Genomic DNA, 24,587 nt, shown 5'->3' on the forward strand with positions numbered 1-24,587 from the left:
AACTTTGGAAGTATGCTTGGGTCATTGTCCATTTGGAAGACCCATTTGTGACCAAGCTTTAACTTCCTGACTGATGTCTTGAGATGTTGCTTCAATATATCCACATAATGTTCCTTCTTTATGTTGCCATCATTTTTGTGAAGTGCACCAGTCCCCCCTGCAGTGAAGCACCCCCACAACATGATGCTGCCACCCCCACAACAGATGCTGCCACCCCCATGCTTCACGGTTGGGATGGTGTTCTTCGGCCTGCAAGCCTCCCCCTTTTTCCTCCAAACATAACGATGGTCATTATGGCCTGCAAGCATTCTTTTTCTCTCCAAACATAACGATGGTCATTATGGCCAACCAGTTCATTTTTGTTTCATCAGACCAGAGGACAGTTCTCCAAAAAGTACGATTCTTGTTCCCATGTGCAGTTGCAAACCGTAGTCTGGCTTTTTTATGACAGTTTGGAGCAGTGGCTTCTTCCTTGCTGAGTGGCCTTTCAGGTTATGTTGATATAGGACTCGTTTTACTGTGGATATAGATACTTTTGTGCATGTTTCCTCCAGCATCTTCACAAGGTCCTTTGCTGTTGTTCTGGGATTGATTTTCACTCCTTCTCACCAAAGTACGTCATCTCTAGGAGACAGAACACGTCTCCTTCCTGAGCGGTATGACGGCTGTCGTGGTCCCATGGTGTTTATACTTGCGTACTATTGTTTGTACAGATGAACGTGATACCTTCAGGCATTTGGAAATTGCTCCCAAGGATGAACTAGACTTGTGGAGGTCAACAGTTTTTTTCTTGAGGTCTTGGCTGATTTCTTAGTGGCAAAATGGCTTAAGGACAACAAAGTCAAGGTATTGGAGTGGCCATCACAAAACCTCAATCCCATAGAAAATGTGTGGGCAGAACTGAGAAAACGTGTGCGAGCAAGGAGGCCTACAAACCTGACTCAGTTACAMCAGCTCTGTCAGGAGGAACGGGCCAAAATTCACCCAACTTATTGTGGGAAGCTTGTGGAAGGCTATCTGAAACATTTGACCCAAGCTAAACAATTTAAAGGCAATGCTACCAAATACTAATTGAGTGTATGTAAACTTCTGACCCACTGGGAATGTTATGAAAGAAATAAAAGCTGAAGTGAATCATTCTCTACTATTATTCTGACATTTCACATTCTTGAAATAAAGTGGTGATTCTAACTGACATAAGACAGGGAATTTTTACTAGGATTAAATGTCAAGAATTGTGAAAAACTGAGTTTAAATGTATTTGGCTAAGGTGTATGTAAACTTCCCGATTTCAACTGTAATATAGAACTGTGTGTGTGAGTTAGGGAGGATTCATGGAGTCCAGATCCCAGGTTCGTGGAATGCTTCCAGATCTACAGCAGAACCGGCATCCAAGCGCATTTAAAACGCACATAAGCGACATATAATTAACTTCCTATACCTAATAATTGACTTAATTAAGAGGCCCCATCTTACAGAGGAGAGATAAGAAATTAAGATGGTGGTAGCGCTGCAAGCCTACTTGTGTAATTAATGATTCAGGATGCTAGCACCTCGCTAATCGGGGGGATAAATCTCTGGGTGGAGGGTGGACTCCTTCCCGGACCCCTGATAACAATATTTATGAGGCTGTAAAAAGAGAAGGCACTCGGTGGTGGGTTCCTTCCTAGTCCTCTATCATAAAGCACCACCACAGACCAGGCAGAATAGGAGCGATGGGGAGGGGAGGGGAGAGAGTAGCCTGGGAAAAGGTGTTTGTTGTGGGGGGAGTGCTGGTGGCTGGATGGGGTTAACACACACGATGTCATCATTGACCTTCCAAGAGACTGAAAGAGCACTATTCGACTACGAGGACAGTTCCCCCTGCATTTATTTGTGGTGCAAGTAGCCAATGGAATGGTCACTTAAAGACAGTAACATTTCTTTAGTTAAAAAGTTGTGTTTGCAAACCCATGTGTCTCAGTGTCCTAGGGCCAAATGGGCCACAATGAAAATACAAGTTAGTCTGTAAAAATAAAGAGGTCTAACAAAAGTAAAGGGCTGTGACAGTCTTGGAATTTGAGATTATGGTAATTGGCCAGGCCACTGTACACGGTCGCCAACATAACCGTTCAGGTTTTTTTGGGGGGGGGGTCAAGAAAGGACACAATTCTGTTTGTTCACTTTTTTACATGGATATGCTTCTTAATAGAAACCTACTTGAAACAAGCCATTACACATCGTTAATATCATGGCATTCCATTATGATTATTCAGGTTATTACTTTTAAATATTAAATAGACAAATTAAGAAATGCCAGGTTTGAAAGCATCTGTCATATTTTCGTATTGACACAACATTAAAGGAGTCAAAATAAAGATATATGCCTACTTTGTCCTTGTCTGTTRGCTTTTCTGCATATAAAACAAATAAATATCGATCCCATTGAAATTAGCTCATGGGKTTTCTCCCACTTATTTTTTATTTTAACTTTATTTAACTAGGCAAGTCAGTTAAGAACACATTCTTATTTTCAATGACGGCCTAGTGGGTTAACTGCCTTGTTTAGGGGCAGAACGACAGATTTTTACCTTGTCAGCTCGGGGATTCGATCTTGCAACCTTCCGGTTACTAGTCCAACGCTCTAACCACTAGGCTACCTGCCGCCGCAGACCTTCCCCAGACATGCTTCAAGAGACTGAAAGAGCACTATTCTGAAAAATTTGCATAATGTCAAAAACCCTACTGCTGCGGTCATTCGATGGCAATTACACATTTTCTTCAGTGAGAGGACGCTGTAATGAGAGACATAATGTAGCCTAAGCTACTGAAAACAAGCCTTTTATAAGATTACATCATGACTGGAGAGTTTGAATCTTATTAAAGAGATGGAGTCCAGACAGGCTAATTTAGGAAACTTTCTGAATAGAAATATAGGCCTATTGGGAGAATCAACAAACTCACACATGCACCGCCCCGTAATAGCACCCGTCAATCAAAGCCAATATCAGAGACAAGCAAATATTTATTCTTTCCTTAAAAGGTATTAAAAAAAATCTTGGCCTACCTTAGGCTTCCCTGAAAGTAGACTATAAGATAATTAATTGACAAAGASAAGTATAAAGGGGACAGCTATGCTATAGTATGAAGATGAAATTGACTACTAAAATAGAAACATATACACCCAACATGTCCATAGCCTATTTATTAGCCACACTGATTATCGAGGGAGAGAGTGTTGGAAAGATTTTTCAAATACTGTGAGGAACTATTATAATTTGAATGGATGTAAAAAATAAATATATATATAAGAACTTTACTGACTTACTGTGTGAGGTGATGAAAAAATGACTAAGAAGCACAGCTGGGCACTTTTGAGAAGCAGGCCAGGTACTTATACGCGTGCTTAGGCGTGCACGCTCCGTCAACATTAACAGGATAGAAAACCCAGACACATGATGGAGCTGGAGAAGACGTATGCCGTTTTACAGTCCTCTAACCAAATGTGTRTTGTGTGTTTATTTTTCACGTCATTTGTAACTTCTTTTGTAAATAATGTTTCTGCCACCGTATCTTATGACCCGAAAAGAGCTTCTASATATCAGCACAGGGATTACTCACCYCGTACTGGAWKWWKWTTTTTTTTACTCCAGACAAGGAGATATTGGGAACGTACACTACCGTTCAAAAGTTTGGGGTCACTTAGATATATCCTTGTTTTTGAATAGAAAAGCACATTTTTATCCTTTAAAATAACATCAAATTGATCAGAAATACAGTGTAGACATTGTTAATGTTGTAAATGACTATTGTAGCTGGAAGCTGATTTTAAAGGAATTTCTACATAGGCGTACAGAGGCCCATTATCAGCAACCATCACTCCTGTGTTCCAATGGCACGTTGTGTTAGCTAATCCAAGTTTATCATTTTAAAAGGCTAATTGATCATTAGTAAACCCTTTTGCAATTATGTTAGCACAGCTGAAAACTGCTGTTCTGATTAAAGAAGCAATAAAACGGGCCTTCTTTAGACTAGTTGAGTATCTGGAGCATCAGCATTAGTGGGTTCGGTTACAGGCTCAAAATGAACAAAAACAAATGACTTTCTTCTAAACTCGTCAGTCTATTCTTGTTCTCAGAAATTAAGGCTATTCCATGCGAGAAATTGCCAATAAACTGAAGATCTCGTACAGCGCTGTGTACTACTCCCTTCACAGAACAGCGCAAACTGGCCCTAACCAGAATAGAAAGAGGAGTGGGAGGCCCCGGTGCACAACTGAGGAAGTGGAAGAGTACATTAGAGTGTCTAGTTTGAGAAACCGACCYCTCAAAATCCTCAACTGGCAGCTTCATTAAGTAGTATCCGCAAAACACCAGTCTCAACGTCAACAGTGAAGAGGCGACCCCGGGATGCTGGCCTTCTAGGCAGAGTTCCTCTGTCCAGTGTGTGTTCTTTTGTCCATCTTAATCTGTTATTTTTATTGGCCAGTCTGAGATATGGCTTTTTCTTTGCAACTCTGCCTAGAAGGCCAGCATTCCGGAGACGCCTCTTCACTGTTGACGTTGAGACTGGTGTTTTGCAGGTACTATTTAATGAAGCTGACAGTTGAGGACTTTTAGCGTACAATCATTGGATAATAAAACATTAAAAACTGTAATTTCTTATGTTTTTCCGAGTAGTGGCTGAACGACATAAATAACATACAGCTTGCAGGTTTTATGAAGAYATCTAGAAATCCCGATCACGCTTGTAGGCAATGTTGGCTAGCTGAGCTCATGCATAGAGACACGTCATAAGGTCTAACGGTCGTCCCGCGCCGAACTGMGCACGTGCAGTCCATCAAAGGCACTTACTCAATAAAAAGTCGTTTTTGATGACAAATAAATGTAATCTCCCGCTACTGACTGCCTTTTCGAACTGCTTAGACATCTGAAGCTGTGGAAGACCATTAAACATGAACTGCCAGATCCCGACAGTTTTGGTTTTCAAAGTGACTTTGAGWTTCTTGTTTGTAATGAAGAACGCTATATAAAATACATTTATTATGATTATTATWATTTTTTTCGCTAATTCCAAAAAGCTTACGGAGCACGTGTACATAGGAGAGAGAGAGCGAGAAAGAGAGAGAGCGAGAGAAAGATCGCAAAAGAGGGAGTAAAGAGAGAGGAGAATGAGCATGAAGAGAGGATGGGACGGGGGGATAAAATGGAGAAGAAAATCAGTGTGGCGGGAGAGAGGAGAAAGGGAAGAGAGAGAAAACAGATAGAGACGACTAAGACATTGCCTCTCTCCCCAGTGTGTTTCCCCAGGGCCCAGTGCTGAGCCAGCCCACAGCTTTATCCCTCTAATAGCCATGTCTAATGCCATAGCCTTGGACGTTTTGTCTGCAGAGCTAAGGTATCAGCGGCAGGTCAGAAGGTAACACTGTTTACACGATAGTTTCCTAAAGCACTTGTGGTGACCCGCTGGTGTGAAAGTTGACTTTTGCTTGGCCTTTGTGGCGGCCCGAAGAATCGACACATTAGCCACAGCGGACTGGGCGTGAATGGGGCTGTGGTGGGGGGTCCCGGGGGCCCCCTGCAGGACCCCCAGCGGGGGCCCCATTAGCCGCGTCATCACAGTTCATTCAAGCAAACTGTAAGAGTGTCAGCGACATTCCCACACAAAGACGCACTTCTTTACACAGTCTATAAACATGCTTCCCCCCAGCCAATTCATCGCACGGTGACACCCCTGATAAAGGCTCTTCACAGGGGCCGTTCTCACTGAGGGGGGGGGGGGCTATCAGTCAGGCCTTCATAGGGCCACACAAAGACAGGGTCAGCCGCTAATTTATAACATGGTCCTTAACTCTGCTCCCAGGCCCCCTACCGCAGCGGCACAAAGCACCTGGAGCACATTCCTCTCTCACACACACGGTTTAGTTATTCTCTCTTACATGGTAATATAACTCTACACACACTCCAAAAAAATATTCTTGAGAGTGATCGACAGACAGTTAATCGGRGTTGTAATAGACAGGCTGTTAGGATTACACTCTTCAACTGGGGGTCGATGTCAATACGAGATTGACAAGATGACTTACCATTACTTGGCAAGTCAAATTCAACTCAACAAAACTCAGCGGTACAATGCAAAAGCCAATGCAGAGTCATCCATTGTAAGCGTGATTTTGAGAATTTGGGAGAATGTTAACATTGTGAAGAATGTGCTTTTTGACGTCTGGCTCAATGGGACAGGGGAGGACCCATGATGTGACCTGTGACTCCCAGGGGCGGTCGCTCCCTACAAGCCCCCATGAACTACTTCACCCACCCTACCCAACTCTCCCAGTTGAGTCAGGCCAGAAGGGCGGTGGTGGTAGGGTGTCGCGGTCACACAGAGGTTAAAGGATAAGCCAACCCAACAACGTCAAACCCCAAGCATTTCTAATAGTGACCCAAAAAAAAACAGGAAGGAAGGTTGTCGGCCACTGGATCTGGTGGAGTTCTGCGGACTGGTATTGATGGAGATACAAGCCTGTCCAATCTCTCCTCAGCAGTGGTTCGCAMTTGCCAGATCCACTATGGGAGCCACTCAGTCCAAAAATCTTACAGCCTGTGAACCAATAATAGCGCCTCGTTTCTGCAGATCTCTATTCTGCAGAAACATAACTAGGTAAATGGCTRTAGCCAATACACAGTATTTAATTGTTGAAGGTACTTTAATTCCCATCGCTGCAGAGCTAATAGTAGCTACTTGTTTATGAACTAGTCCTATACTGGGAGAGAGAGGTATCAGTGGAGACTGACTGGGGATTAACCCCTGCTGCCCCAGGCCTCCCAGGGTGAGGAGGCAGTTCACAGAGTCACACACTGACACCCCCAACCCACCCTAGTACCCCCCATGAAGGGCTACATATGGGCCCTAGCAGAGCACCGTCCACTAGCCCCYAAACACAACCCAAAGGCTAGCACATGCTCCCCTCTCAGTCTCTACTGAATGACATAAAGCAGCATCCTCAGTATTCTCTGTGCCACACAAACACACAGGTCACAGCAGGTGCTTGCATGCACAGCCAATTAAGTCATAAGCATACACGCTGAGTCAATCAGATGCTCTAAAAAGTAAATAAACACAAATTAATTCACCACACCTCCACTTAAACACTCATTCATACATTTTGTCTGACATGCACGCATGCATACACACGCTCGTGCACACACACACAACACACACACACACACACACACACACACACACACACACACACACACACACACACACACACACACACACACACACACTACTCTGTCTAATAAATTCATCTGGCTTTTATGGAGGATCTCCCTGCAATTATTCAGTCCTCCTTCCAGCTGAACATGTCTATTGCCTGGAAACAGGCTCTTCTTTCGCTCCTCTTTCAGCCCGTTGTTCTGGGAAAAGCCTAAAGGGAAACATTTAGATTGGAGGGCTCTTTGAGACGCTCTGACAGTTGACTGATGACCGTCCATAAAATGACAATGAATTGCTGTGTGGCGGCCAGTACGGCCCACTGCTTCCCCCTGGGAAACTAATTGCCCTGAATTGTTAACGGCAACATTATTTTTCTGCCAATCATTGCTTTTCAATGGCCTGAAAATGAGCATGAAACAAGCCTTTTCAGCAAACAAAACAGTTCAATGTCTCCAATGTTGATCAAATTAACTTCAGCTGTGTGACAATGGACTATATTTGTGTGAAAATAATGGCGGGGGACAAAGGGGGTCTTCGTGCCAGGATTTCACAGTTGTAATGTAAAACTGTTCTCTCCTGAACTGGGACAGCCACTCTGAAAGGGGAAGAATAAAAAGGAACACAACACGATTTTTGGGGGAAAGAAAAAAATKGTGTTGATTTTATCTCATGGCTATCTTTTCACATGGCTCTTGGCAGGCTGCTTCCCATCCTCTTGGCCAGGGCCCTGACTTCTGAATTAGCACATAATCTCAGTGTCCTCCTTACATCACGAGTMCTTGGCGGAACAAGTTGGCATTTTACAACATACAGAGTCTAAAGCATRAATCTCACTGCCAATAGACTGCCGATAGGTACTTATCACAGTGGGAGGTCTTTCCTTCTCTTGCTAGAAAGAAAGCGGTACCTGCTGCATGCCGACCTAGTAGCGACGAACMTGACGTTTATACTTGTAAAATCAGAACGCTCATCAGTGGCCAATAACTTGACTTTAAGCCAATCAGAGAGCACGTGGGGGAGCCAACAGGAGAAACAATAAAAATTGGGAATTTTCTCCAAACATCCACAGTTAAATGTTATGAGCCAGCCACACTATATATGCAATGAAAGCTATGGGATGGTAACTAGCTAAGTAAGCAGACACAAATAYTTCCTCCAAGCTAGCTAACTACTGAAGCTACTATTGGCATTATAATTAAATCACGGATTAGTTTCCACGAAACAGTTGCCTGTGTTAGCTGCCGATTTATGACAAAGACCCTGCACTATGTTGTGCTAGCGAATATGCTAACATTAGCTAGCTAGCTAAACATTTGGCTACGGGCTGGCACTGTCAGTACGGGATTATGGAGATTGAATTCAACTGTTTCTTCGTCATCTTGCTAGGTAGTTATCTAGYTGGGGCCATCTGGCTAGTATCAAAAAGGACTTTCAACAAAATAGCAACATTAGCGCAGCTAGCTAGCTACTTAACATTGGAATCTGGACCATACGCAACACACAAGGACATGCAGGAGGACCAGTACAACTGAGCAAGAGGACAAGTACATTAGTGTCTAGATTTGAGAAACAGACGCCTCACAAGTTCTCAACTGGCAGCTTCATTAAATAGTACCTGCAAAACACCAGTCTCAACATCAACTGTGAAGAGCCGACTCTGGAATGCTGGCCTTCCAGGCAGAGTTGCAAAGAAAAATCAATATCTCAGACTGGCCAATAAAAATAATAGATTAAGATGGGCAAAAGAACACAGACACTGGATAGAGGAACTCTGCCTGGAAGGCCAGCATCCCAGAGTCGGCTCTTCACTGTTGACGTTGAGACTGGTGTTTTGCGGTTACTATTTAATGAAGCTGCCAGCTGAGGATTTTGAGGCGTCTGTTTCTCAAACTATACACTATAATGTACTCGTCCTCTTGCTCAGTTGTGCACCGGGGCCTCCCACTCCTCTTTCTATTCTGGTTAGGGTCAGTTTGCGCTGTTCTGTGAAGGGAGTAGTATACAGCGTTGTACGAGATCTTCAGTTTATTGGCAATTTCTCGCATGGAATAGCCTTCATATCTGAGCACAAGAATAGACTGATGGGGAACAAGTCATTTGTTTCTGTCCATTTTGAGCCTTAACCGAACCCACAAATGCTGATGCTCCAGATACTCAACTAGTCTAAAGAAGGCCCGTTTTATTGCTTCTTTAATCAGAACAGCAGTTTTCAGCTGTGCTAACATAATTGCAGAATGGTTTTCTAATGATCAATTAGCCTTTTAAAATGATAAACATGGATTAGCTAACACAACGTGCCATTGGAACACAGAAGTGAATTGGTTGTGTAATGCCTCTGTACGCCTATGTAGATATTCCATAAAAAATCTGTTGTTCCAGCTACAATAGTCATTACAACATTAACAATGTCTACACTGTATTCTTGATCAATTTGATATTTTAATGGACAAAAATTGGCTTTTCTTTCAAAAACAAGGAATTTCTAAGTGACATCAAACTTTTGAACGGTGTGTGTGTTGTACATATAAACTCAGCAAAAACAGATCCTCTCACTGTTTACTGCATATTTTCAGCGAACTTAACATGTGTAAATATTTGTATGAACATAACAAGATTCAACAACTGAACAAGTTCCACAGACATGTGACTAACAGAAATTGAAATATGTGTCCATGAACAAATGGGGGGTCAAAATCAAAAGTCAGTATCTGGTGTGCCACCAGCTGCATTAAGTACTGCAGTGCATCTCCTCCTCGTGGACTAGACCAGATTTGCAAGTTCTTGATGTGAGATGTTGCCCCACTCTTTCACCAAGGCACCTGCAAGTGTCCGGACATTTATAAACGGCCCTAGCCCTCACCCTCTGATCCAACAGGTCCCAGACGTGCTCAATGGGATTGAGATCCGGGCTCTTCGCTGGCCATGGCAGAATACTGACATTCCTGTCTTGCAGGACATCACGCACAGAACGAGAAGTATGGCTGGTGGCATTGTCATGCTGGAGGGTCATGTCAGGATGAGCCTGCAGGAAGGGTACCACATGAGGGAGGAGGATGTCTTCTCTGTAACACACAGCATTGAGATTGCCTGCAATGACAACAAGCTCAGTCCGATGATGCTGTGACACACTGCCCCAGTCCATGACGGACCCTCCACCTCCAAATCGATCCCGCTCCAGAGTACAGGCCTCGGTGTAACGCTCATTCCTTAGACGATAAACGCGAATCCGGCCATCACCCCAGGTGAGACAAAACCACGACTCGTCAGTGAAGAGMACTTTTGCCAGTCCTGTCTGGTCCAGCGRCGGTGGGTTTGTGCCCATAGGCAACGTTGTTGCCAGTTTCTTTTTTTGCTGAGTTTATATATTTACACACACACACACTTATTCTAAAATGTATTAAATAGTTTTTTCCCTCATCAATCTACACACAATACCCCRTAATGAACAAGCATAARCAGGTTTTAAAACATTTCTGCAAATAATAAAAACATGTTTCAATCACATTTATTTCGGATTCTTTACTCAGTACTTTTTTGAAGCACCTTTGGCAGCGATTACAGCATCGACTCTTCTTGGGTATGACGCTACAAGCTTGTAACACCTGTATTTGGGCAGTTTACCCCATTCTTCTCTGAAAATCCTCTCAAGCTCTGTCAGGTTGGATGGGGAGCGTCGCTAAACAGCTATTTTCAGGTCTCTCCAGAGATGTTCGATCAGGTTCTAATCCGGGCTCTGGCTGGTCCACTCAAGGACATTCCGAGACTTGTTCCAAAGCYACTCCTGAGTTGTCATGGCTGTGTGCTTAGAGTTGTTGTCCTGTTGGAAGGTGAACCGTAGCACCAATCTGAGGTCCTTTGGAGGGCTTTGGAACAGGTTTTCATCAAGGATCTCTGTACTTTTCTCCGCTCATCTTTCCCTCGATCCTGACTAGTCTCCCAGTCCCTACCACTGAAAACATCCCCACAGCATGATGCTGCCACCACCATGCTTCACCGTAGGGATGGTGTCAGGTTTCCTCTAGACGTGACGATTGGCATTCAGGCCAACAAGTTCAATCTTGGTTTCATCAGATCAGAAAATCTTGTTTCTTATGGTCATAGTCCTTTAGGTGCCTTTTGGCAAACTCCAAGCGGTCTGTCATGTGCCTTTTACTGAGGAGTGGCTTCCGTCTGGCCACTCTACCATAAAGGCCTGATTGGTGGAGTGCTATAGAGATAGGACAACCTTCCAGAAGGACAACCATCTCCACAGAGGAACTCTAGAGCTCTTTCAGAGTGACCATTGGGTTCTTAGTCACCTTCCTGACCAAGGCCCTTCTCCCCCGATTGGTTCCAAACTTCTTGCATTTAAGAATGTGTTCTTGGGCAACTTTAATGCTGCAGAAGTTTTTTGGTTCCATTCCCCAGATGCGCCTCGACACAATCTTGTCAACTGTGGGACCTTATATAGACAGGTGTGTGCCTATCCAAATCATGTCCAAACAATTGAGTTTACCACAGGTGGACCCCAATCAAGTTGTAGAAACATCTCAAGGATGATCAATGGAAAGAGGATGTACCTGAGCTAAATTTTGAATCTCATAGCAAAGAGTCTGAATACTTATGTAAATAAGGTATTTTGTTTTTTTATTTTTATACAAAAAACAGTTTTTGCTTTGTCATTGTGGGGTATTGTGTTTAGATTGAGGAGGAAAATGTCTTATTTAATCCACTTAAGAAAATGTGGGAAAAGTGAAAGGGGTCTGAACACTTTCCGAACGCACTGTATAAAGTATATTAAACATCTAATGGTCAAAATAGTGTAAAAGCAAGTGAGCTGGTTCTACTCGTTTTGGCAAATTTCTGGTGTTTTGTGGTGGAAAACTGAGTGGGTCGAGCATAACATGTCAGCCCTCTTACACATAGATAGACAGGCGAGAAATGGTTTAACAATTTAAAAAAATGTGAAGCTTGCATTCAATTGCCACACGCTGTTGCATACAAAAAGCTTCCATTCTCCCTGTCACAAGGGGATTCATGGCCAATTTAAGATTTTAAATCGTCAAACGTTACTGTCGACCAGGTTACTTTATTTGTCACTTAATAGACAGTCTATATATTTTTTTACCTCTTAAGATTGGAAAACTTTTTTTAATGAAGTTGAACATGTGCTCTTTATGACAGAATGTACACATTTTGTGAAATCTAAAGGTTTTTTGGACCAAGTTGCACTTCTCAAAAGGCACCGAAATGATGGAATGACCCATATATCAATACTTCCTTATAGGAAAAAGGGGCTGTAAGGGTCTCATGAGGAAGCATTGTTACAATGCCTTCAGAAAGTATTYACACCCCTTGACTTTTTCCACATTTTGTTGTTACAGCCGGAATATAAAAATGATTAAACTTGGATTGTTTTGTCAATGGTCTACACACAACGCAACATAATGTAAAAGTGGAATTATGTTTTACTTCGAATTTATAAAAAAGAAAAAAAAAAAGAAAAGCAGAAATGTCTTGAGCCAATAAGTATTCCACCCCTTTGTTATGGCACGCCTAAAGGTCAGGAGCAAAAATGTGCTTAACAATTCACAAAATGAGTTGCAATAATAGTGCTTAACATGATTTTTGAATGGCTGCCTCATCTCTGTACCCCACACATACAATAACTGTATCTGAATTTCAAACAGATTCAACCAAAGGCCAGTGAGGTATTATAATGCTTCGCTTAGAATCAAAACCACAAAGCAGTTAAAGAAATACAGTTAAGAAAAATTACAAAATAAACTACTGTGAAWWWWTWTTTTTTTAAAGTAACAAGAAAATTACACAACAATAACRAGGCTATATACAGGAGGTACCGGTACCGGTACCGAGTTCAATGTACAGAGCTACAGGTTAGTAGGTCATTTGTAAAGTGACTATGCATAGATAATAAACAGCGAGTATCAGCAGTGTAAAAACAAAGGGGGGGGGGGGGGGGGGGGGGGGGGGGGGGGGGGGGGGTCAATGTACAGTTGAAGTAAGAAGTTTACATACACCTTAGCCAAATACATTTAAAACTCAGTTTTCACAATTCCTGACAATTTATCCTAGTAAAGATTCCCTGTCTAGAGCAGTTAGGATCACCACTTTTATTTAAGGATGTGAAATGTCAGAATAATAGTAGAGAATGATTTTTCAGCTTTTATTTCTTTCAATACATTCCCAGTGGGTCAGAAGTTTACATACACTCAATTAGTATTTGGTAGCATTGCCTTTAAATTATTTAACTTTGGGTAAAATGTTTCATGTAGCCTTCCATAAGCTTCCCACAATTATTTGGGTGAATTTTGGCTCATTCCTTCTGACAGAGCTGGTGTAACTAAGTCAGTTTTGTAGGCCTCCTTGCTCGCACACACTTTTTCAGTTCTGCCCACACATTTTCTATAGGATTGAGGTCAGGGCTTTGTGATGGTCACTCCAATACCTTGACTTTGTTGTCCTTAAGCCATTTTGCCACAACTTTGGAAGTATGCTTGGGGTCATTGTCCATTTGGAAGACCATTTGCGACCAAGCTTTAACTTCCTGACTGATATCTTGAGATGTTTGCCTCACTATACCCACATCATTTTCCTACCTCATGATGCCATCTATTTTGTGAAGTGCACCAGTCCCTCCTGCAGCAAAGCACCCCCACAACATGATGCTGCCACCTCCGTGCTTCAGGGTTGGGATGGTGTTCTTCGACTCGCAAGCCGCCCCTTTTTCCTCCAAACATAACGATGGTCATTATGGCCAAACAGTTCTATTTTGTTTCATCAGACCAGAGGACATTTCTCCAAAAAAGTACATTTTGTCCCATGTGCAGTTGCAAACCGTAGTCTGGCTTTTATGGTGGTTTTGGACGCAGTGGCTTCTTCCTTGCTGAGCGGCCTTTCAGGTTATGTTGAGATAGGTCTTGTTTTACTGTGGGTACAGATACTTTTGTACCTGTTTCCTCCAGCATCTTCACAAGGTCCTTTGCTGTTGTTCTGGGATTGATTTGCACATTTCACACCAAAGTACGTTCATCTCTAGGAGACAGAACGCCTCTCCTTCCTGAGCGGTATGACGGCTGTGTGGTCCCATGGTGTTTATACTTGCGTACTATTGTTTGTACAGATGAATGTGGTACCTTCAGGCATTTTGAAATTGCTCCCAAGGATGAACCAGACTTGTGGAGGTCTACAAATTATTTTTTGAAGTCCTGGCTGATTTCTTTTGATTATCCTATGATGTCAAGCAAAGAGGCACTGAGTTTGAAGGTAGACCTTGAAATACATYCWCAGATACATCTCCAATTGACTCAAATGATGTATATTAGCCTAACAGAAGCTTCTAAAGCCATGACATCATTTTCTGGAATTTTCCAAGTTGTTTAAAGGCACAGTCAACTTAGTGTATGTAAACTTCGAACCCACTGGAATTGTGATACAGTGAATTAAGTGAAATAATCAGTCTGTAAACAATTGTTGGAAAACTTACTTGTGTCATGCACAAAGTAGATGTCCTAACCGAACTTGCCAAAATTATAGTTTGTTAATAACAAGAAATTTGTGGAGTGGTTTTAAAACGAGTTTTAATGACTCCAACCTAAGTGTATGTAAACTTCAGACTTCAACTGTAATTAGTCCAGGTGGCCATTTGATTAATTGTTCAACAGTCTTATGGCTTGGGGGAAGAAGCTGTTTAGGAGCCTTTTGGTCCTAGACTTGGCGCTCCGGTACCCCTTGTCATGCAGCAGCAGAGAGAGCAGTCCATGACTTTGGTGACTGGAGTCTTTGACAGTTTTTTGGGCCTTCCTCCGACACCACCTAGTCTATAGGTCCTGGATGTCAGGAAACTTGGCCCCAGTGATGTACTGGGCCTTATGCACTACACTCTGTAAAACCTTACGGTCAGATGCCGAGCAGTTGCCATACCAGGCGGTGACGCAATGGTCAGGATGCTCTCGACGGTGTAGCAGTATACATTTTTGAGGACCTGAGGACCCATACCACATCTTTTCAGTCTCCTGAGGGGGGAAATGAGTTGTTGTACCCTCCTCACAACTGTCTTGGTATGTTTGGACCATGATAGTTTGTTGGTGATGTGGACACCAAAGAACTTGAAACTCTTGACCCGCTCCACTACTTCCCMGTCGATGTTAATGGGGGCCTGTTTGGCCCTCATTTTCCTATAGTCCACGATCAGCTCCTTTGTCTTGCTCACATTGAGGGAGAGGTTATTGTCCTGGCACCACACTGCCAGATCTCTGAACTCCTCCCTGTCGGTGATCAGGCCTACAACTGTTGTGTCATCAGCAAACTTAAATTTGGAGTCGTGCTTGGCCACACAGGCGTGGGGGAATAGGGAGTACAGGAGGGGACTAAGCACGCATCCCTGAGGGACCCCAGTGTTGAGGATCAGCGTAGCAGATGTGTTGTTGCCTACCCTTACCACCTTGTTGTGGCCCATCAGGAAGTCCATACTCCAGTTGCAGAGGGATGTGTCTAGTCCCAGGGTTCTTAGCTTAGTGATGAGCTTTGAGGGCACTATGGTGTTGAACGCTGAGCTGTAGTCAATGAACAGCATTCTCATATAGGTGTTCATTTTGTCCAGGTGGGAAAGGGCAGTGGAGTGGGATTGAGATTGTGTCATCTGTGGATCTGTTGGCGCGGTATACGAATTGGAGGTCTAGGGTTTCCATAATTATGGYGTTGATGTAAGCCATGATCAGCCTTTCAAAGCACTTCGTGGCTACCAACGTGAGTGCTACGGGGTGGTAATCATTTAGGCTGGTCACCTTCACTTTCTTGGGCACAGGGACTATGGTATTATGTTTGAAACTTGTAGGTATTACAGACTCAGTCATGGAGAGGTTGAAAATGTCAGTGAATACACTTGGCAGTTGGTCCGCACATGCTTTGAGTACACGTCCTAGTAATCCTTCTGGCCCCGCGGCTTTGTGAATGTTGACATAAGATATTATCTTTTTTAATGTCCCGTTGGTAGGATAGTCTTAATTGTAGATCGTCCAGTTTGTTTTCCATGATTGCACGTTGGCCAATAATACGGAGGGAAGTGSTGGTTTACMTACTCATCGGCCAAATCTTACAAGGCACCCCGCCCTCCCCCCCTTTTCCTCAGTCTTTTCTTCACGCTGATGACGGGATTTGGGCCTTGTCTTGACAAAGCAGTATATCCTTCTTGTCGGACTCATTATAGAAAAAATCTTTGTCCAGTTCGAGGTGAGTAATCGCTGGTTTAATGTCCAGAATCTCTTTTCGGTCATAAGAGATTGTAGCAGCAACATTATGTACATAATGAGTTACAAACAATGCGAAAAAAMAAAMAAAATAGCAGTCGGTTAGGTGCCCGTAAAACGGCAGCCATCCCCTCCGGGGCCATTATTTGAAGAGAACCTATTGGTAGATGGGTAACAATTAAAAAAGCAGACATTAAATATTCCTTTGAGCATGGTGAAGTTGTTAATTACACTTTGGGTGTATTGATTCACCATCCAGTCACTACAAATATACAGGCGTCCTTCCTAACTCAGTTGCCGGAGAGGAAGGAAACTGCTCAGGGACTGCACCATGATGCCAATGGTGAAGTTTAATGGCGGAGAAAACTGAGGATGGATCAACAATATTGTAGTTACTCCATAATACTGACCTGTTTACAACAAGGCACTAAAGTAATTCTGCAAAAAATGTGGCAAAGTAATTCACTTCTTGTCCTGAAAACTAAGTGTTATTCTTGGGGCAAATCTAATACAACACATTACTGAGTACCACTCTCCATATTTTCAAGCATAGTGGTGGCTACATCATGTTATGGCTATCCTCGTAATCGTTAAGAACTAGGGTGTTTTTCAGGATAAAAAACAAATGTAATGGAGCTAAGCACAGACAAAATCCTAGAGGAAAACCTGGTTCTGTCTGCTTTAAACCAGACACTGGGAGATTAATTTACCTTTCAGCAGGACAATAACCTAAAACACAAGGCCAAATCGACACTGGACTTGCTTACCAAGAAGACAATGAATGTTCCTGGGCGGCAAAGTTCCAGTTTTGACTTAAATCTACTTGAAAATATATGGCAAGACCTCCAAATGGTTGTCTAGCAATACGCATATGAATAAACAGAGTAAATAACGTTAGGTGCCATTTGGTGCTCATATTTCAGTCTTCAAAGGGGATGGTGTTGAGGAATAAAAACAAGCATGAAGGGTTTACATTTCAAATAGGCTCTCATGAAGTTGCTGGCCCCACATCAGCCGGAGACCAGAGGAGTGCCTTTTTGATGTGACTCAATGGAGAGGTTTGGCTGGCTAAACGCTGTTCCTTCTTATCATTGTTCCCTGGAGGCCTTGAAGGGCTTTGGAGATAAACACTGTTTAGCAGTTAAAAGGGCCACAGAGGAAAGGGCTTATCAGATGTGTTTTCAATGGGCCGTAAGCTGCATTATTAGCCTGGGCCCAAGATAAGGGAAGGGGCTAAGGTTGGGCCCAGCCATGGAGCTTGCTCCTTAGGCTAGATCACTGACCAGGCTCCTGCACCAGCAGCCCCTCTGGATCTCAGCTGGTGTTGTCCACTCCCCCTCCTTACCCCCTCCCCACAATGAGAGATTAGAGCTCAGAGAGAGGGAGGCAGGGAAAGAGAGGGGGCCTTGGCTATAGATATTCACCCTTTCCCTTCTCTCTTTCTGGGGTAGGAGTCAGAGTTAGGACAATGGCCAAAAAGATGGTTCCCAACCGGCCTCTGAATGGGAACACTGTTGGTGGTAGCACTTCATTCAAAGCCGGGCCTGGGCACATTGTCTTCCCCGATCGGCGGAGGAGAATGGAGTTCACTGGTGGCTGCCAAAAGGTTAGCAGCCCCTGTGAAAGGAGCAGCACATTATTCACTGCCCCTAACAGAGCCCAGGGCCTTTTGTATGCCTCCCCCCGCCCCAGCCAGCTTCTTTCACTCTCTCTGGCAGTCCGGATCTGCGCCCGAGTGTTTCCCCAAAGTGAGTGGTTGAGGCGCGATGCCCCCCCTCCTTCACCCCCTGCATGAGATGCCAGCCTAGCCGGAACATAGGCCTACACCTCCCACCCATCCCACAACCCATCCCCCTAGGTTACCCCTCCCACCTCCCGGAAAAAAGGAAAAAATACCCTGCCATTGTCACCTTTTAATGATATGTCCCAGGAATTACCAGCAAAGGATACCTTCTGAGCACAAGGGGATTTAAAAGAGGGGAGCGTGGAAACTGCCACTCACCAGCCCAGTGCTATTCAACCTCCAGCAGAAAATTTGACATTTAGCCGTATTTACGAGATGACTTTAAAAAAAAATCWACTTCAAGAGCATGACCAAAGCTGAGAAAATACGGTCAAAACCCTCAACGTAAGCAACAAGAAAGGTCCTTTTGAAACTTCATTATACCGATAAATCCAGGTAAATTATGGCTTCATAAAAATTGTAAAAGCTGTCCTATTCCTCAAACACCCCCACTTCCCTGTCCATTAAACGCAGAGCATTCTTTCATCAAATGAAAGAATCAAGGAGAGGGTAAATATGAGCTTTGAAATGAATAAAACACAGCTCGTAATTCACGAGGTGCCAAAACCCCTTCATAATATATGCCGGCCATATGTATGCAGTGATTCAAAGTGGAAGGAGGTGAAAGACGCTGTGCATTCAGATTTGATTTCATTGGTGGGGGTCACATAATGCAGGGCTGATACATAGCTTCTATTCAGTGTTAGCATGACCAGGTAGTGAGCAGGGGCTGCTTTAACACACTTCATCATCCTGCTCCACCGTAAATGGAGATCACATAAATCACATTAGCATGTTAGCTGGAACGGCTCCCCTGTTTGCTTAGTGGGGTCTTGGGTGAAGGATTCTCTGCTGGCAGAGAGGTGAGTGTGTTGCTCAGGGTCGAGTGGAAAAGAAGAATGGAGAGGATGGTGAGAGGAGAGATGGTGAGATTGGTAAAGGAGAGATGAAGAGGGTGCTGAGAGGATGGTTGGAGATAATGATAAGATGAGCGATGAGAGAATGGTGAGAGGAGAGTGCCAGTCACCTGTCTAGAACAAAGCCAAGGGCCTTCTGTCTCATCCCGGAGTAGACAGAGGGGCTCTTCTCCCGGGCCAGTATGTTGGAGGCATCGTGGAACAGGTGGATGTTGACCAGGTCAAAGGCACTGTGGGGGAGACCGAAAGACCAGGATATTTGAGTTTGAGACACCTGAATCACATGATTGACCTCGTGGCCTGTGGACCAGTGCTATACATTTGGTTCTGTGAATGGAGCAGTTCGATTAACTTGCCTGGTTGCCCTACAGGCTGAGTGACATGTCCACTTTACTCCTAGTGGTGCTAATGCTGCTAAGCATGTCTCATTGATCCACTGTTGACTATATATCGATCTCTGTAAATGAGAGTGGATGTCTCACCTCAAGACGCTTCTCCTGCTGACAAACTTCTAAATATATAGGTAAAATGTCCCTCTCATCCGTGTCCCTCTCTCCCATCCCTGTCAATCTCCCTCCCTCTCTCTGTCTCTCCCTTCAGGTCCCTGTCTCGCGTCATGCCTGTCTCTATTAGAGTGTTACCGTTTCAGCCCTTTTGTTCTCATGTCATCCTTCTATTCGATTACAACCCCCTCCCTCCTCCATCCCTCCCTCTCAAAACGTTTGTATTCATCTCACACAGGTTCAATTGCATGTAATGTTTTCTGTCATCTGTCATATGCAACTGCTTGGCTAACGAGATTACGTCTAATCTAATCCCGGGATGGGGAGAGAAGTAAAGCCTCTCTCTCTAGGGAAGACTGACTCTACCTTGCCTCTCTATGAAGACTGGACCGGGACCTGCAAAGCCCCCTGGGATATAGCCTATGGATAGTGGGGTAAAGCCAAAGTGACAGGTACTGCGGGTGATACTGCTAGGCTTTATGGGTAGTCACAGCTGGATGTGACCCTAAAATGCACCTCAATGAAAAGCTGAGAAATTCTGTTTGATCATAGGTGTAGTTTGAGGTGTAATGAGATGTCTTGGAAACTCACCAGTCAGCCAGAGCCCATCTAGTCCTGATGAAGCCTTTTCTGGACCACTTGCACTGTAACAGAGGGAGACATCATGCCAACTGAATGTGAGCATGGATCGCATGGAATTGGACCTTACTGCAGTGCACCTTCAATTGTTCTCAAGTAGATTACTAAGAAAAGCTCATCMATTTTTTWWAAATGGCCTTTTTGCCTTTGTGCAGATTGTCATGTCTCATTTTCGATTACCTGAAAATTATACTTTTTTCAAAGTATCTCTCTTTTTTTTAAACAAGCAATGCAGAGCTGGCTACAATTTCAATTTCATCCCCTGAAAAAATAGAATAAATGCTTTGGCTGAACTCAAATGTGCCGATTGATAAAATACCTGTATTTATGKGAAAGTTGTTTGAAAAGGGTATTTTGTTTTTATATTATATTGAAAATTGGAAATGTAGAGTTGTCTTTCATGGAGTTATCAGAATTGTACGGGAAGGTCTGCTCAATCCAAGATTACAACCAATTGATTACAGCATTACCCCAAAAATGGAGGAGGCAGGTGGCAGCGGGAGGAGGTAGGGAACTGGTCTGTCTGCCCAATATCAAAGATCAAAACTGGAGGAGGAATAAAAATAGCATAAATAGGAAAGTATACCAGTTTCATTTGAGGACCAGGATGTTGACAGCTGTGCCATACAGATTACAAAACAGTTAGGAAGAGATTTTTGATGCACCGATTCCATGTTACAGATTTAAGTTGATATATAAAATTACGCAAGATTCAAGACTTCGTGCTTTTCAGCTAAAATTATTATATAGAATTCTTGCCACCAACAAAATGTTGGATATTTGGGGCATACAATCATCACAGCTCTGCAAATTTTGTTGTGAGAATACAGAATCAATAGACCATTTATTTTGGTATTGCCCTCAGGTAGCCTGTTTCTGGTCTCAGATTCAGGAATGTCTGAAAATGCATAACAATGATCTAAAATTGACCGTAGAAATAGTATTATTGGGAGATCTGGAGAGACCGGGTCACTCAATAACTAATACTCTTAGTAAAAGTATTTATCATCAACTTTCCTATCTGTGGATTCTATTCCATTAGATAGATTGAAATTGAATGTTAAACTTAAACATCACAGCATAGTTCAAATCAAATCAAAGTGTATTTGTCACGTGCGCCGAATACAACAGGTGTAGACCTTACAGTGAAATGCTTATTTACAGGCTCTAACCAAGTGAAAAAAAGGTATTAGGTGAACAATAGGTAGGTAAAGAAATAAAACAACAGTAAAAAGACAGGCTATATACAGTAGCGAGGCTATAAAAGTAGCAAGACTACATACAGACACCGGTTAGGCTGATTGAGGTAGTATGTACATGTAGATATGGTTAAAGTGACTATGTACACTGCTCAAAAAAATAAAGGGAACACTAAAATAACACATCCTAGATCTGAATGAATGAAATATTCTTATTAAATACTTTTTTCTTTACATAGTTGAATGTGCTGACAACAAAATCACACAAAAATGATCAATGGAAATCAAATTTATCAACCCATGGAGGTCTGGATTTGGAGTCACACTCAAAATGAAAGTGGAAAAACCACACTCACAGGCTGATTCCAACTTTGATGTATGTCCTAAAACAGTCCAAAATGAGGCCTCAGTAGTGTGTGTGGCTCCAGTGCTGTATGACCTCCCTACAACGCTGGGCATGCTCCTGATGAGGTGGCGGATGGTCTCCTGAGGGATCTCCTCCCAGACCTGGACTAAAAGCATCCGCCAACTCCTGTAACAGTCGTGTGGTGCAACGTGGCGTTGGTGGATGGAGCGAGACATGATGTCCCAGATGTGGTCAATTGATTCAGGTCTGGGGAACGGGCGGGCCAGTCCATAGCACAATGCCTTCCTCTTGCAGGAACTGCTGAACACTCCCAGCCACATGAGGTCTGCATTATCTTGCATTAGGAGGAACCGCAGGGCCAACTGCACCAGCATATGTCACACAAGGGTCTGAGGATCTCATCTCGGTACCTAATGGCAGTCAGGCTACCTCTGGCGAGCACAATGGAGGGCTGTGCGGCCCCCAAAGAAAATGCCACCCACAATGACTGACCCACCGCCAAAACCGTCATGCTGGAGGATGTGTGCAGGCAGCAAGAACGTTCTCCACGGGCGTCTCCAGACTCTTCACGTCTGTCAAATGTGCTCATGTGCTCAGTGTGAACCTGCTTTTCATCTGTGAAGAGCACAGGGCGCCAAGTGGCGAATTTGCCAATCTTGGTGTTCTCTGGCAAATGCCAACGTCTGCACGGTTGTTGGGCTGTAAGCCACACCCCACCTGTGGGACGTCGGGCCCTCATACCAAAATCAAATCAAATCAAATCAAATTTTTTAGTCACATACACATGGTAGCAAGAGTTAATGCGAGTGTAGCGAAATGCTTGTGCTTCTAGTTCCGACAATGCAGTAATAACAACAGTAATCTAACCTAACAATTCCACAACTATACCTTACACCACACACAAGTGTAAAGGGATAAAGAATATGGTACATAAAGATATATGAATGAGTGGTGGTACAGAACAGCATGGCAGATGCATAGAATGGTATAGAGTACGGTATATACATAATGAGATGAGTACTTGTAGGGTATGTAAACAATAAAGTGGCATAGTTTAAAGTGGCTAGTGGTACATGTATTACATAAAGATGGCAGATGCAGTAGATGATATAGAGTACAGTATTATACATATATGAGATGGGTAATGTAGGGTATGTAAACATTGTATTAAGTGGCATTGTTTAAAGTGGCTAGTGGTACATTTTTACATAACATTTTTACCACCCTCATGGAGTCCTGTTTCTGACTGTTTGAGCAGACACATGCACTTTGTGGCCTGCTGGAGGTCATTTTGCAGGTCTGGCAGTGCCTCCCCTTGCACAAAGGCGGAGGTACGGTCCTGCTGCTGGATTGTTGCCCTCCTACGGCCTCCTCCACGTCTCCTGATGTACTGGCCTGCTCCTGGTAGCGCCTCCATGCTCTGGACACTACACTGAACAGACACAGCAACCTTCTTGCAACAGCTCGCATTGATGTGCATCCTGATGAGCTGCAATACCTGAGCCACTTGTGTGGGTTGTAGACTCCCGTCTCATGCTACACTAGAGTGAAAGCACCGCCAGCATTCAAAGTGACCAAAACATCAGCCAGGAAGCATAGGAACTGAGAATGTGTCTGTGGTCACCACCTTGTAGAACCACTCCTTTATTGGGGGTGTCTTGCTAATTGCCTATAATTCCACCTGTTGTCTATTCCATTTGCAACAACAGCATGTGAAATTTATTGTCAATCAGTGTTGCTTCCTAAGTGGACAGTTTGATTTAACAGAAGTGTGATTGACTTGGAGTTACATTGTGTTTTGTTTAAGTGTTCTTTATTTTTTTGGAGCAGTGTAATATATGGAATGCAGAAAGTAGCAGTAGCATAAAAGAAGGGTGTTGGCGGTGGGACACAATACAGATAGCCCGGTTAGCCAATATGCGGGAGCACTGGTTGGTCGGGCCAATTGAGGTAGTTATGTAACAATGATGTATAGTTTAAGTGACTACTGCTACTATGAATAAAAAGAGAGTAGCACGCAGCGTAAAATAGAGGAGTTGGGGGGATTGGAGGGGGGCCAACACCAATGCACAATCCATGTCTGGGTACCAACATTTGATTACCTGTTCAGCAATAGAGAGTCTACGCTTGGGGCTAAACATTCTTGTTGCGAAAGCCTTTGTGCGTACGACTTATGGGCCACTGCCGGTACGCTTGTTATGCGGTAGTAGAGAGAACGTCTGACTGGGGTGGCTGGGGTCTTTGAACAATTTATTTGGGCTTCCTGCCATAACCAGCGCTGGTTGTAGGTCCTGGATGGCAGGCAGCTTAGCTCCAGTGATGTACTGGGCCGTAACGCACTACCGCCTCTGTAGTGCCTTGCGGTCAGAATGCCGAGCATTGCCCGTACCAGGGTAGTGAAGCAACCAGTCAGGAATGGTCTCGATATTGCAGCTGTAGAACTTTTTGAGGATCTCGGGACCACACTGCCAAATCTTTTTATGTTTCCTGAGGGGGAAATAGGCTTTGTTGTTGCCCTCTTCACGACTGTCTTGTGTGATTGGACCATTCTAGTTTGTTTGTTGATGTGGAACCAAAGGAACTTTGAAGCTCTCAACTGCTCCACTACAGCCCCGTCGATGAGAAATGGGGGGTGCTCAGTCCTCCTTTTCCTGTAGTCCACAATCCACAATCATTTCCTTAGCCTTAGTCTTGAAGTCCAGGATCCAGGTGCAGAGGGAGGTGTTTAGTCCAAGTG

The 24,587-nt window shown here is 43.6% G+C and overlaps 1 protein-coding gene across 2 annotated transcripts in view; it reads right to left on the reverse strand.

Moving 5' to 3' along the window:
• LOC111951802 (inositol polyphosphate-5-phosphatase A-like) overlaps positions 1–24,587 on the reverse strand; it is a 273,107-nt gene that overhangs the window by 93,767 nt on the left and 154,753 nt on the right. For both annotated transcript variants that reach the window (XM_023970029.2, XM_023970028.2), the window contains exons 7-8: positions 20,237–20,289; positions 19,253–19,372 (exon numbers count right to left, since the gene is read on the reverse strand). In XM_023970029.2, the coding sequence (XP_023825797.1) occupies positions 19,253–19,372; positions 20,237–20,289 (173 nt within the window). The remainder of the gene's footprint in view (positions 1–19,252; positions 19,373–20,236; positions 20,290–24,587) is intronic.

The sequence above is a fragment of the Salvelinus sp. IW2-2015 genome, linkage group LG25 (assembly GCF_002910315.2).
Source record: "Salvelinus sp. IW2-2015 linkage group LG25, ASM291031v2, whole genome shotgun sequence".
Taxonomy (NCBI): domain Eukaryota; kingdom Metazoa; phylum Chordata; class Actinopteri; order Salmoniformes; family Salmonidae; genus Salvelinus; species Salvelinus sp. IW2-2015.